Here is a 13979-nt window from a genome sequence, read left to right as displayed (position 1 = left end):
TTAGAATGATTTCTGAAGGATCATGTGACACTGAAGACTGGAGTAATGATGCTGAAAATTCAGCTTTGCTTCACGGGAATATATTATATTTTAAAGTATATTAAAATAGGAAACCAATATTTGAAATTGCAATGTTTCACAATATTACTGTTTTTTTTTCTGTATTTTCGATCACATAAATACATCCTTGATGAGCATAAGAGACTCCATTAAAAAACAAGGTCAATTATATATTAGGTTTATAATATAGGCCTAACATAATATAATATCAAAACAAACTGAAGCATTTAAACTGAGATCTGTAAGTTAAATATTTAGCATTGCAATTCATTCGCTTTCTCAAATGGCTTTCCCAACTCATTTATTTCGGCACATTATTTCTTCTGCGCGCAGCTTAGAGGGAACATTGGATACAGGATGTTGTTTGTGATAGATTTCAGTCATAAAAAAGAACTGGTCATTTATACCACCTGAATTCATTTGTGTCTCACATGTTTCTCTCATACAGGAGGTGGTATGTCAGAAGAATATGGTAAGTGTCTTAATCTTCACTTACTCTCTGCTTCATCTTAATTTACTGTCATTTTCAAACAGAAAGAAGAAATTATTTCTTTGCCTCCTTTCTTAAGTTTGTGCTGTTATTCATGTGGGTTAATTGTTTGATTGCAAACCTGAAAATGTGGAAAAAGATAACTTCATTTTTGTTTGGTTATATCATGTTGTAGGAGCAATTTGACAGACATTGTTGATGTATTTTGGTGTATGAGACCAGTAAGTTTTGTTGTAGAATTTTATAATTAGGCCAAAAAAAAGGTTTCAGCCAACGAAATCATCCCATAGGGGTTTATGAGTGAACCTTAGGAGATTTGTGAGATATGAAATATACTGTACAGGAGGCCCAGACAACCTAGCAAACTGCCAAATGAAATAAAATGTATAGATTATTTTCTCCTGTTGTCCACAACCAAGAAAATGCCTTTTTTTGAGGCATGGCATACCCGCTTACTACTGATTTATTCTTCAGTGTCCATTTTCACTGGATATTAACAGTATTCCTCTGCTTCTATGTTTTACTCCTATTCCAGACATGTACCGCTAACTACACGTTCATTCCATACATGGTGACCCCTCAGAATAAGGTGTATTGCTGTGAGAGCAGTCTGATGAAGGGTTTGAGTGAGCTGATGCAGCCCAGCTTTGAGGCCCTGCTGGGGCCCATCTGTATGCCACTGCTGGACAGACTCACTCAACTGCTCACCAGCTGCAAGACCAACACCTGGTGGGAACTCACTACCTCCTTTATCTCCTAACATTTTCACTCACTTCCATTTCGATAGGTTTCATTTCTGTAGGTTTGTGACGTTCTAAAAGCTCGTTATTCCAGAGAATACTGCAAGCTAGTCAAAAGAGTTTAGGGAAGTTCAGAATTATGATGTTTTCAAAGTTAAGCTCAAGACATATTTTTTTTAAACTTGCATTTGCGTGTTGATTTTATATTGTTTTTTTATTGTATTGATTATATTGTGTTCAGCAAAGGCGCTTTATAAAATAAAGTTTATTATTATTATTATTATTATTCAGTAGGCGTAATGTATTGTAAGTTGCTTCAGAGGCATAAGGTACTGCAAGTATTACATACAGCAATAATAAAACAGTGCGTTGACATGAAAAAGGAAATTTACTTTTGGTACTTAAGTACTTTTTGGAGCAAGTACTTCTGCACTTAAGTAAAATTCTGTCTTTACAACTTTCACCTGTAATGGAGTAATATTTGACCAGCAGTATCTGTACTTTCACTCAAGTAATGGAGTTGTGTACCTCTAAAAAGTATTATTTTTCAAATTGTTTCAGTTCACCTTAGAAATGTATACTGTTAATGTTTGTAATGACATATAGTCCACACTGAACAGTTTAGAGGAACAATTTTTTTTAAACTGGCAGAACTTTTTTTGAATGCTATGAGATTAATGTGTTAATAATATTTTGAATACTGAAATACGAAAAGATGAAATGGTACTTTAAATATGAAACTAAACCAACAGTAGGTGGCACAAATTGTCTTATTAAGCGAGTTAACCAATTCATTCAAACATGTCTTTATGAATGGCTCATTGAATCATTGAGTTGTTCAAAAACGCTGATGCATTTAGGAACGAAATTGTGTTTTGCTTGGAGATGCACAACAGAATGGTGATTGCTTTGTTTGGAACTATTTTTGTTGGCAAAAAGAGACATTATTGAAAATATTGTGTCTTAAATGTAACTCACAGTATTAACTTCTTGTTTATTGAACTGTTATTAAGGTTCAAACAAGGGAAAAACAAGGTTGCTTGCTTGTAAAGTTCCTTAACTGTATCCTTCAGAAATATAAGACGAACTCATACAGGGACATTTTTGCCCCTATGTATTGGAATTTAGGGTCATTATATACTGAAAGCACATCATGCTTCATGGGCTCAGATAGTGTAATTACAGCATATACTGTACTAGTGGCTAGCTGCCCATACTAATCAACTTTGCTGTTGAATTATTGTTCCTAAAATTGTTTTTGTTTTAAATGTCCTTTTGTTTTACATTTTGTTTTAGTGTATGATGATAACTTCTGTGAATGGGCTTTTCTGCAATTTGTATTTCCATTCTTGCATAGTTCAGTAACTTTTCTTTTTGTGTCTTTTGTGTGCTTGTTTAGCCAGTACTTCCGTGAGACGGTTCTGAATGAGATCCGTAAAGCGCGTGAGCTTTACACCGGAGCAGAGCTAGCGGCTGAGCTCCGACGGATCCAGCAGCGGCTCGATAACGTGGAGTGTCTTTCAGCTGATGTCGTCATCAATCTCCTTCTGTCATACAGAGATATTCAGGTGACTGCATCACATAAGCCTTTGGTTGTTATTCACAGTGATTGTAAAATATTTGTAATATTATTCATCACAATTCTGTTTAGCTGTAAAGGTTTTCTTTATGCAAAACGTGTATACAGTGGTGAAACGAGTAAAGGGAGAATGTTATTGGTTGATTTAGGTCACACTTTAACAGGATGTTCCAGATTCAAGACAAGTTAAAGGTGATGTGTGTAATTTTTTCAAATCTTGCAGTACTGCTCGTTATGTGGACACAACCATAAGCCATTCATATGTTGATTCTGCTGAAAAGCAGAATCAATTATTTTTGCAATCCTGTTTTCTGACTTCACCTGGATGCTCTGTGTCACATGCTGTTTTATTTCTCCAAAAAAATATTTTCTTGTGTCTCAGTTTGTAAAACAAATCAAAATTGCGTGTTCGGTAATGCTCTTACAATGGAAGTCTATGGGGCAAGACATTGTGCCGCGATGAACACCTAATAACTGCTGTTATTAAATATTATACGTGTAAGAGTTAGGGTTAGACCCTAACCCTAACCCTAAGTGTCTAATGGGTTCAGTGTATCCACCTTTTGCCTACAAATGACACCATGATGCTTTGTGCGAATTATGGGAGTAACTTCTGTTGAACTGTAAACATTCAGCGACTTCCAATAGACTTGTTTAATGGTTCACTCTAAGAATGACTTTATTCTCTTCACTCCTCATCCGTCAAACATCAAAAGCAAATTTAAAAGTCTAAAGTCTAAATACTTTCAGAAGGCTTTGAATAACCCCAAAAGACTGAGTCTTTCTGTAGCAATATTATGGATGTTAAATTTTACTGTCTAGTAATATGCAAGTTTATGTAACGTGCATATTGTGTTACTCAAAACTTCCAGTTTTGGAGGCCATAATGTCAGCCTTCAAACACTGAACTAGATCCAAAAAGCAACAGTCTGAACACAAAGAGGTCTGAGACGCCATTACTGCTTAAGTAGACCAAAAAAGGATCCGAGTCCTCTTTCAGGAACTGCGATAGTGTGAACACAAAGAAAACTGGGTCCTTTTTCACTTGGTCCACTTAAAGGGGTCTGGGTTCGGTTCTTTTAAAGAGGACTCAAGTGTGAAAACACATCTCACCTCACTGCAAAAGTGATAACACCTGTTAGTTCTCATTAACAAGCATTCCCTTACCAGCAGGGTCTCTCAAGCGCTCTCTCCGCCACAACGGGTTAACATTAGACTTGTGTGATAAAGTTATTTACTTTGTACAAATGTACATGCAATATTTCAACACCTGTCATGACCATGTAAAGATGGTACACCTTGTAAATGATGCATAATATGTGCAAAGATATGTCCATAAAACACTGTTTACTTGGAGTGTACTCCACCCTCAGGACGTGCATCAGTAACACATAACCTGAGGTGCATCAGCCTCAAACAGAGTACACCTTAAACACATTTTTGTTCTGAAAAGCTGATGCTTTAACCAAAATACAAGATGCTAATTTCTGCTTTTTAACTTCTGGAATGTCTTGCCCCCAATACTTCCACTATTAGTGTACTACTGCGAACATAGTGTTTGGTTTTTCAAACTGAGGGATGAGTAGAAATTATTTTTTAGAAATTATAATCAACAGCATGCTATAGACTTTGCCCATTAAGCTTAACCTGTATTGAACCTGGAATTTTCGTATTAATCCACGATCGTGATGGTTAAGTTCCATTTCCTAAAATGTTAGCATGATCTGCTCTGATTAAAGTAGCCCATAAAATATTACAAATGGCAAATAATGTTAGTTTTGGCATTTGCAGTCTGTGACAACCAAGAAAAATTGTTCCCAAGGAAAGAATACGCTCCTCTACCTATAGATTTCCCCTGAAGACGTCAAGGTGAGGTGTAGAGCTCGAGTTGGACTGTGCAGTAAATGTTTGAAGAGCTTGGTGTGTCCCTAAGCTTGGCTCTGCTTTACACTAGCCGCCTTCTCTTTATATCTGATGGAGCTGCTAGTGAATGGAGGCAGACAATTTTGTAAAGACAAAATTGGTATAAATCGGCTAACCTAGCAAAATGTAGACTAATAAAAGGACTGTTGGTTTTGGATGTTGAAGTTGTGTACCGATCATTTCAATGCAGATGATACTAATATTAGGATTGTTAGTGCTTGTCCTGTTAAAAATTAATAAGATGAGAACAGGAAGTCATAAATGCTCTGCTATAACTTGGCAGTAAGTTACTTTAGAAGTAAAAAGTATGATAAATGACTGTTAATTACAGTTACTTAGTTTCCTTACCTAATGTTACCTTCACTTCATCAAATTAATTTCTCTCTTATTAAAGGGTTAGTTCAGTAAAAAATGAAACTTAAGCTGCGTTTTACTCACCTTCAAGCAGTGGTGGACGAAGTACACAAATCAAGTACTTGAGTAAAAGTACAGATACGTATAATAAAATATTACTCCAGTAAAAGTAAAAGTACTCCTTTTTCAATTTTACTCGAGTGAAAGTACAAAAGTACTCGATTTTTTATGTACTTAAGTAAAAAAGTACTGATAGATAGATTTATTTAGCAATTTTATATAGGCTACTTAATTTAATTTTATATTAGCACATACATTTTATAATCCTACTGCTCAAAATACCTGGGATTTTCCCAAAACAACCACTATATGGAGTCAAGATATAGTTTTGTTGTTTCGTATGGACTACGTTGACGAGAGTGATATAGTAATGTTCACTGTGAAGCTTACACTGTTTTTCTTACAAAAACGCATCGATTCGCTACAGGAGGCCTTTGTTCACCCCCCGGAGCCGTGTGAGACACTTTTTTTTGTGGAAGGGTGCTTTTTATTTCACGTCTTTTGAACCGAAGCACTGCAACACCCGCTGAGTGCCATTAAACAGCTTGAAAGATCAAAGACAATTTTTAATATAACTCCGACTGGATTCGTCTGAAAGAAGAAAGTCATATACACCTAGGATGCCTTGAGGGTGAGTAAAACGCAGCTTAATTTTCATTTTTGACTGAACTAACCCTTTAAGCCAAATTCTTCACTACATTATTCCTGATGTCCACTTATAGTCAAGGTTTTTTGCACCAAAAACACTCATTCATTTTTAAAAACATTCCATTTCATCACCATTTTCCACCCTTTCTCAAAGCCTCAAAATTAAATAGGCCTTGGTGGTTTTTGTTACTGTGTTTGTAGGTTTGTCTTTGTGTATGTTAATTATCTCTTTATGTTTGCTAACCTCTGCGTACCATCATTGTTCATCATGTTACAGAACTTAGTTATTGATGTAAAAATGTTAATAATTGTAATGTCATAATCATTAAGATTTTTGGCTCATTTTTGGAGCTTTGTTTTAGTATTTAGAAGTTTGACTCATTTGGGCGATTCAGTTTGTTTAAAAAATGAATCATTCTTGTTTCAACTTGATTCATTGGTTCTTTCATTTCATCTTGTCATTACATTATCACCAGACATCACATACTTGACACAGGTTTTAGTAATTGGACATGAACAAAAGACTGACTCACAAATTGTTCAGTCTAATTTACTAACATAAATCGATCAAATTTGTCCATGGATCAGACATTACTGCTTTCAATTACTTACATTCAATTATCATTCATTACTTTTAATGAATGATCCTATGGACTGCGTTGTGATAATTATAGAGTAGTGTAGTACATAGTACATTGAACTTTATTTCAAAGCTTCAAAGTGAAAGAAAACTTGCCAAAGGTCTAAATAATTAGATTTTTGTGGTTAATTATATAATGTGCAGTCAGTTCAAACTCTAGCTCTCATTTAAGAGGTTGTCATGAATATTTCAGTGCTTTTATTTGAATAAAGTATGAAGCGAATAAATTTTACATTCAAGAATCTTTGTGTTTGAACATTGTGTTTTTTAATTATTTACCAAAGGATTAGAATAAAGGTATACAGTATTAAAAAAAACAACTACATTTACTTTTACGGCAGAATTATTAATGAAAATTTTCCTTTGTATCTTTTTTATGTCTTATGAGCGTAATAAAATACAGCAGGCTTGTGGTTAGGGGTGGGAATTATACAGGAATCCTCACATTTGATAATATTGTATAATAAATATTAATTTCCTGTAAACGGTTTCTTTTTTGTTTTGTGGTTATCTGTTTGTAGGATTATGAATCCATTGTGAAGTTAGTTGAAACACTGGAAAAGCTGCCGACCTTTGACCCAGTGGCTCATCCTCACATAAACTTCCACTACGCCTTTGCCCTCAACAGGTGACACTGAACATCTTACTGTGTCTTAACTAGGCACAAGCCTAGTTTACATTGAATATTACAATGCTGTGTGACACCACATAATCACACTTAATCAGAATGTTTGATGTTTAATATACTACGGTCAAAAGTTGATATGATTTTTTTAATGTTTTTGAATTAGGCCTCCCATGGGTGCAATTATTTAATCAAAAATACAGTAAGACCAGTAATATTGTGAAATATTATAACAATTTTAAAAAGTTGTTTTCTGTGTGAATATATTGTAAAATGTACTCCAGTCTTCAGTGTCACATGAGCCTTTGGTAATCATTCAAAGGAACAACAATTATTTGAAATGGAATAAAATTTCAGTGTCCTTGCTGAATAAACGTATTTTAAAAAATCCCTAAACTTTTGAACAATAGTATATACAGAAGTGGAGCAAGGAGATCTTACTGCAAACTGAACTACTTAGAAGTCCAGCACCTGGTTAGGACATTACTATAGGAATACTATATGAGCAAAATTTAATGTGATTGGAATCTTAAAATCTATTGATAAGATATTTGATGAAAACAGTCCTGTCCCGAACTCACGCCATTGGTTCAGTCAGTTTTGCTGTATCGGGCTAATCCGACAAACAGCACTGGGTCATAGTGTTTACATGTTTTAATGAAAGTAGCCTATAAAAGGCTTACATATAGTTGTTTGTCTGTGCATATTAAACTGCATATAAAACTATTAAACTTGCATACATCTAACATGCTTTTTTGGTTAATTTCTGATTTTCACAGTCTCTTTTTGGTCTGTCTCTGCAGGAGAAACCTACCAGGAGACAGACAGAAGGCTCTGGACATTATGTTGCCATTGGTGAACTCGGATGAGCAGGTGGCATCTGATATTTATTGCCTGGTAGGCCGAATCTATAAGGATATGTTCCTGGACTCTCATTTCACCGACACGGATAGCAGAGATCAAGGCATGCACTGGTGAGGCCTTGAGGGTGAATCTCACGAAAACATTCACTCAAAAATCTAAATGATATTGCGTAAACAAAAAATGAAGTCTATTTGTAGGACCATAAAATTTTTTTGCATTGTGAGATTTTTGACAGCTTTTGTGAGATTCACAAATAAAGTTGCCATAGTAACAGGTACAGTGACATTGTACTGTCTCTCTCTCCATCTACAGGTTTAGAAAAGGTTTTGAATCGGAGCCCACGCTGCACTCTGGTATAAACTATGCAGTGCTGCTGCTGGCTGCAGGACATCAGTTTGACTCCTCCTTTGAGCTGCGTAAAGTAGGTGCGTTTGATTGACAGTTTGGATAATATTGGGTTGAGACTCATCCATTCAACCACTCCTACAATAGTGGTGGGACAAACGTTATTTATGACCCTGGACCACAAAACCAGTCATAAGGGTCAATTTTTCGAAATTGAAAGCTGAATAAATAGCTTTCCATTGATGTATGGTTTGTTAGGATAGGACAACATTTGGCCGAGATACAACTATTTGAAAATCCGGAATCTGAGGGTGCAAAAAAATCAAAATATTAAGAAAATCATCTTTAAAGTTGTTCAAATGAAGTTCTTAGCAATGCATATTACTAATCAAAAATTAAGTTTTGATATATTTACGGTAGGAAATTTACAAAATATCTTCATGGAACATGATCTTCACTAATGATTTATTGGCATAAAAGAAAAAGCAATAATTTTGATCCATACAATGTTTTTTTTGGCTATTGCTACAAATATACCCCAGCGACTTAAGACTGGTTTTGTGCTCCAGGGTCACATTTATTTATTTATTTAAACTATTTTTTTTTTTTACCGTCTGGTGTCAAAAGGAAAATTGGCCTGATAGTTTTTGAATTTAAAGGTCCCCTGAAATGCTTAGAAACACGCAGCGTTACTCTGTGTTGACGTCATTTTTACTGAAACAGGAAGACAGGGCGGGACATATCAAGCAGCCCCGCCCCTTTTTAAAATAGCCAATAGCGTTTGTTTATATCACAGCTTGGGCTAGAGCCGTTCAGAGCCGTTGAGCTCTGTAAAGCCACATTTGACAGGGTATGCCAGCCACAATCTCATCCATATTGCTATAAAATATAGCATTCTGTGTAGAATTCAAATAGCTCCGATACATTTTGTGGTCTGCGCCGACTCGCGCATGTGATCCGCTCCGTGCTATCGTGTCTCTGGACCGGAGCAGAGTGTGTATGCTGTGCGGTGGTTAGCGTGACACAGCTTTTCTCCTCAATGGAAAGCATATTTACACTGTTTGAATCGTTCCCTGTCCCCTATATACTGCACTATGTGCCATTCATTCACTGTACAGAAAATACTAATTCTGTGGACAAGTGACCGATCTCAGCCGCGGCTTCAGTGTCTATTTTATAGTGTAGGAGGCGGGCGCTTCGGATACTAGAGAGCATTTGATTGGACAGAAAGTTTGATGAGAAGCTGAAGTACGATGTGACGTCAAAAAAAATCGTTGAGCCGTTTTGGCGGAAGTGACAAACTGCAAGCTTTGAATGCTTATATCTTCTAAATGCAACGTTTGTCACTGTTTTGGAGCACACTGCCTTATAGATAACCTTAAGACTAACATATTGATACTAACACCCAAAAAACTTTAATTTTGATTTCATGGAGACTTTAAATGTCACATGATATAATTTGTGCAAGGTCAGCATTTTAACTTAACATGAAAGACTTTCACTACCTGTTTTACTTCAGTAATGCGATGTATTTAAAATGAATGAAATAAAATATTCAGCAACACCAACATTGTTTTAGGATTATTCATTGTTTGGAAGGTGAAAAGTGGGCATTCCAGTCCAGAATGGTTCCAGACTTGCATTCGAATATAGAGAGGATGACAATTTTGTTTGTTAATAGTCAGAAGTGAACAGTGTACTTTAGTTCAGTTCGATTATTTCCAATCAATCCCAAAATGTTTGCAGAATCAGAGTAATCAATTTGCAGTGGTTCTCAAATAAACAACTCACTGATTCAGTGTGGTCAGCGCAGGTCTCGATCATTTTGTTACCCACACACATATGAAAAAGTCTTTTGTTATTAATATATATTAAATCAATAGAGCTGTGCATTACATACGAGTGATGTTTTAGTCTTTGTTTATTTAAGACTTTTAGTGTTGTTTATTGTAAAGAATCAGTCTACATTGGTTTTCCTAATTGTGAACACACAATGTGACGATTTAAAAATATTAAATCGCATATTAATGTTGGCATTTTCCAAAATACTACTCTTGATACTTGCTAATTATTAAAGAGCATCTTCCTTTCTCAAATAGATAGCACACATGCTCTTGTCTGCCCCATATATTATATATATATATATATATATACACTACCGGTCAAAAGTTTGGGATCAGTAAGACTTGTAATGTTTTTTAAAGAAGTCTCTTATGCTCATCAAGGCTACATTTATTTGGTCAAAAATACAGAAAGATATTAGAATGATTTCTGAAGATCATGTGACACTGAAGGCTGGAGTAATGATGCTGAAAATACAGATTTGATCTCAGGAATACATTAGATTTTAATCTATATTAAAATAGAAAAATTGTATTTTGCACTGTAATAATATTTCACAATATTACATTTTTTTCCCCTGTATTTTTGATCAAAAAAATGCAGCCTTGATGAGCATAAGAGACTCCTGTAAAAAACATAAAAAATCGTTCTGATCCCAAACTTTTGACCGGTAGTGTGTGTATATATATTATACAAGACAGCGAGAGAGTAACCAACATATCATATATATCTATATTAATTCTTATTAAGTCTCCCATATATTAATATGCCTCCTAATATAATATTTGCACTTAATCTGTGTCTTGTAGGTGTGAAGTTGAACAGTCTCCTGGGGAAGAAGGGCAGTTTGGATAGATTACAGAGTTACTGGGATGTGGGTTTCTTTCTCGGGGCTAGTATTCTCGCCTGCGACAACACACGAGTCATCCAGGCCTCTGAGAAACTCTTCAAAATTAAAGCTCCTATTTGGTATGTGCACAAATTCACATTTCACATGCATCATTGTTTAAAATAATATTATCATATAATTATAAATTATTTATAATAGTAAAAAATTGCTATTAATTTATAGTGTTAGCTAAGACATTACTATTGCTATTGCTCATACTTTGAATTTGAACAAAAACTGTGTTTCGGGAATATTAAAACTGTGATTTCCAGTAAGTAATGGAAAAAGTCAAAGAAAAAATTAACTATAGTAAATACACTAATATTACCTATATTACCTACACTAGGGTACAATGGAGCTAAAGTCACACACCTCAAGGAAAATGTGCTTTTCACAGTGTATGAACAAAAAATGTTTTTAGTAAACATTGATGGAGCAACACTTTTTGTGGGAAAATAAAACATAAAAGTGGTTTGTTTTGTTTAAAAATCTTATAAATGCGTGAATACACTCTCTAAAGTATGTAATATGTTTAGTAATATGGTTTGCATAATATCCAAGTTAATACTTGTTCAAAATATTCACTTTAGCAAAGTTTGTACTATTTTCTTTTTTGATGAATTAAAGAATTTATTTTTGTTTAATAAATATCCCGTCGTTAAAATGTTAATTTTAAAAATACAGAAGGAAAAAAAAAGTAAAACTAAAAATTCTGAAATCTTTGAATGAGATCCCATAATAATGTAATATGGTTTTACATTAGAAAAAAATCAGTTATATGATTAATATTATATTTTTTAAATATGATGGTATTATTATAATATGGTGATTATCTCTAAGGTGGACACCCAACTTAATAAAGGATATTAACCATCTAAATTTCACTATGCCACATCAACAAATGGAAAATTCAGCCAGCTCTTTATTATCATGTCAGTTATTATGCCTTAATATATATAAGAGCAGCGATGCTTTTTCTGCCATCCTTTTACATATTCTTTAGTTATTGAAAACTGTTCTAATTTGAACAAAACTGAAAGTCGTTAAGAAGATATATTTGGTCATTTTATAGATTCTCATTGACTACAGAAATCTATAACATTTAAAACAAACATTTAAATACTAGATCAAAGTAGCACAGGATCAGCTGTGTTGCTGTGCACAATCGCGTCAAGGATCAGCCAAATTTCCATGTGCGCAGTGAAGCTTGGATGTTTAGAAAAGTTCTGCTGTGATTTCTCTAGTGTCTCATCTAGTGGTTAAGAGGAGAATAAAATCTAATTGCCCAGTGTTAGTCCCATTATACCCTACCTATAGATTTTCCTATTTGCTCATCTCTAAAATAACTGCTTCTTGTGATTGCAGTCCTTATAAAATGATTTAAAATCATCCAGTAATAACAAACAACTAGAAGAAGCATCATGGAAAGGTAGTAGAAAGGTCATTCATTGGTCAAAAAAAGCATGGGAGCCATTCCACGTCTTATGCAGCTTGTTGTTGAGACTTTTCGTTTAACAAAATTAGATTTTTTTTTCTTCTGGCAAATGATTAAATGGGCAAGTACACAAGTAAACAAAACATTGCCTAGAAGATTTCTAGAACAAATTCTAAGCCGTATCTAGAGACCGTATGCTAACTTTGGGGTGGACTTCTTTGGCTTGGGCTGGTAAGCAAACTCCTAATAACATCCTAGCATGAGAATGTAGTTGTCTGTTAAGAGTGAGTCATACTTGTAGTCTTTTAGAGTAGGCTATTGTTCATTTATTAAAGTGTTTGTGTTTTATGCTGTATTTCAGGTATCTAGGCTCGCTGGTTGAGACCATCCTCATCTATAAGCACTTTACAAAACCAACCACTGATCCACAGGCCCCTAAACAAGAGCTTGTGGACTTCTGGATGGACTTCATGGTGGAAGCCACCAAAAAGGATGTGACATCTGTCCGTTTTCCTGTATGAACCCTCTTCATACAATGACTGTTACACTGCGTTGCCACATTGCATTGCCACATCACAACAGTTACTGTGAGAAAGCCATTTAAGACACAGAAGTGGCATTCACATTTACATGCACTGTGTTTGCATGCATAAAAACCCTGGAATGAACTACTTTCTAATGTGTATTTAAACATAGTCACTCAAACACTGCCAATTTTTTTTTTGTGTGTGCTAGTAAGAGTATTGACTTATAGACACCGCATTAAGATTATTGGGCATTAATGGCATGTAAAGAATGTCAGAATTAATTCTGCTTGTTTTTGGTGCAGGTATTGATACTGGAGCCCACTAAAGTGTACCAGCCATCGTACCTCTCAATCAATAACGATGTGGAAGAGAACACGCTATCCATCTGGCACGTGACCCCTGACGACAGAGTAATACATAACTTACTATTTATCCATTCGTTCTTAAATTCAGATGTTCTTTTTTTTATTTTATTTGTTGACTTACTAATTCTCTAAATCCTTACAAATCCGAACATTACAATATTGAGTGCTGCATATGTCTAAGTAAAAGCATGACACTGATCCACGTTCTACAGGATTTTTTTTTAGATTAAGTTTCTTCAGTATGGACATAATATATTCATTTTATTTGAGGTCTTAAAAATGTTCTTAACTTGGCAGATACTCTGTATCTAGCCCTTTTAGTGCACTAATTATTAATATATACTGTTTTTACAACAACACCAAAAAATACACTCAACTGGGGCTGCTAAATTATGGGCCGGTCCAGAATTAGCATTCAGCACACCACAGTTTTGGCAGATTTTTCTGTTTATAAAGTTTTAGACCCCCCCTCGGCTCTTGTGTGTTCATTTAATAAACATTTTTGGCTAATCTAATAATGCCTACACGTAGATTTACCTAAAACATTTAGGTCCCAGGTTTACATTTGAAATTGAACAGTAAACTTAAAACAG

The 13979-nt window shown here is 34.8% G+C and overlaps 1 protein-coding gene across 1 annotated transcript in view; it reads left to right on the top strand.

Moving 5' to 3' along the window:
* The window catches only part of map3k5 (mitogen-activated protein kinase kinase kinase 5), a 49481-nt gene that overhangs the window by 15850 nt on the left and 19652 nt on the right, over positions 1-13979 (top strand). Inside the window, exons 3-11 of the mRNA XM_016439804.1 lie at positions 509-532; positions 1086-1279; positions 2690-2858; positions 7016-7122; positions 7923-8093; positions 8296-8408; positions 10980-11139; positions 12856-13009; positions 13324-13431. Coding sequence (XP_016295290.1) covers positions 509-532; positions 1086-1279; positions 2690-2858; positions 7016-7122; positions 7923-8093; positions 8296-8408; positions 10980-11139; positions 12856-13009; positions 13324-13431 — 1200 coding nt within the window. The remainder of the gene's footprint in view (positions 1-508; positions 533-1085; positions 1280-2689; positions 2859-7015; positions 7123-7922; positions 8094-8295; positions 8409-10979; positions 11140-12855; positions 13010-13323; positions 13432-13979) is intronic.

This window comes from Sinocyclocheilus anshuiensis, unplaced genomic scaffold, assembly GCF_001515605.1.
Source record: "Sinocyclocheilus anshuiensis isolate Anshui unplaced genomic scaffold, SAMN03320099.WGS_v1.1 scaffold1518, whole genome shotgun sequence".
Taxonomy (NCBI): Eukaryota; Metazoa; Chordata; class Actinopteri; order Cypriniformes; family Cyprinidae; genus Sinocyclocheilus; species Sinocyclocheilus anshuiensis.
Note: the sequence above shows the minus strand (reverse complement) of the source record. Positions and strands in the feature narration are given on the sequence as shown.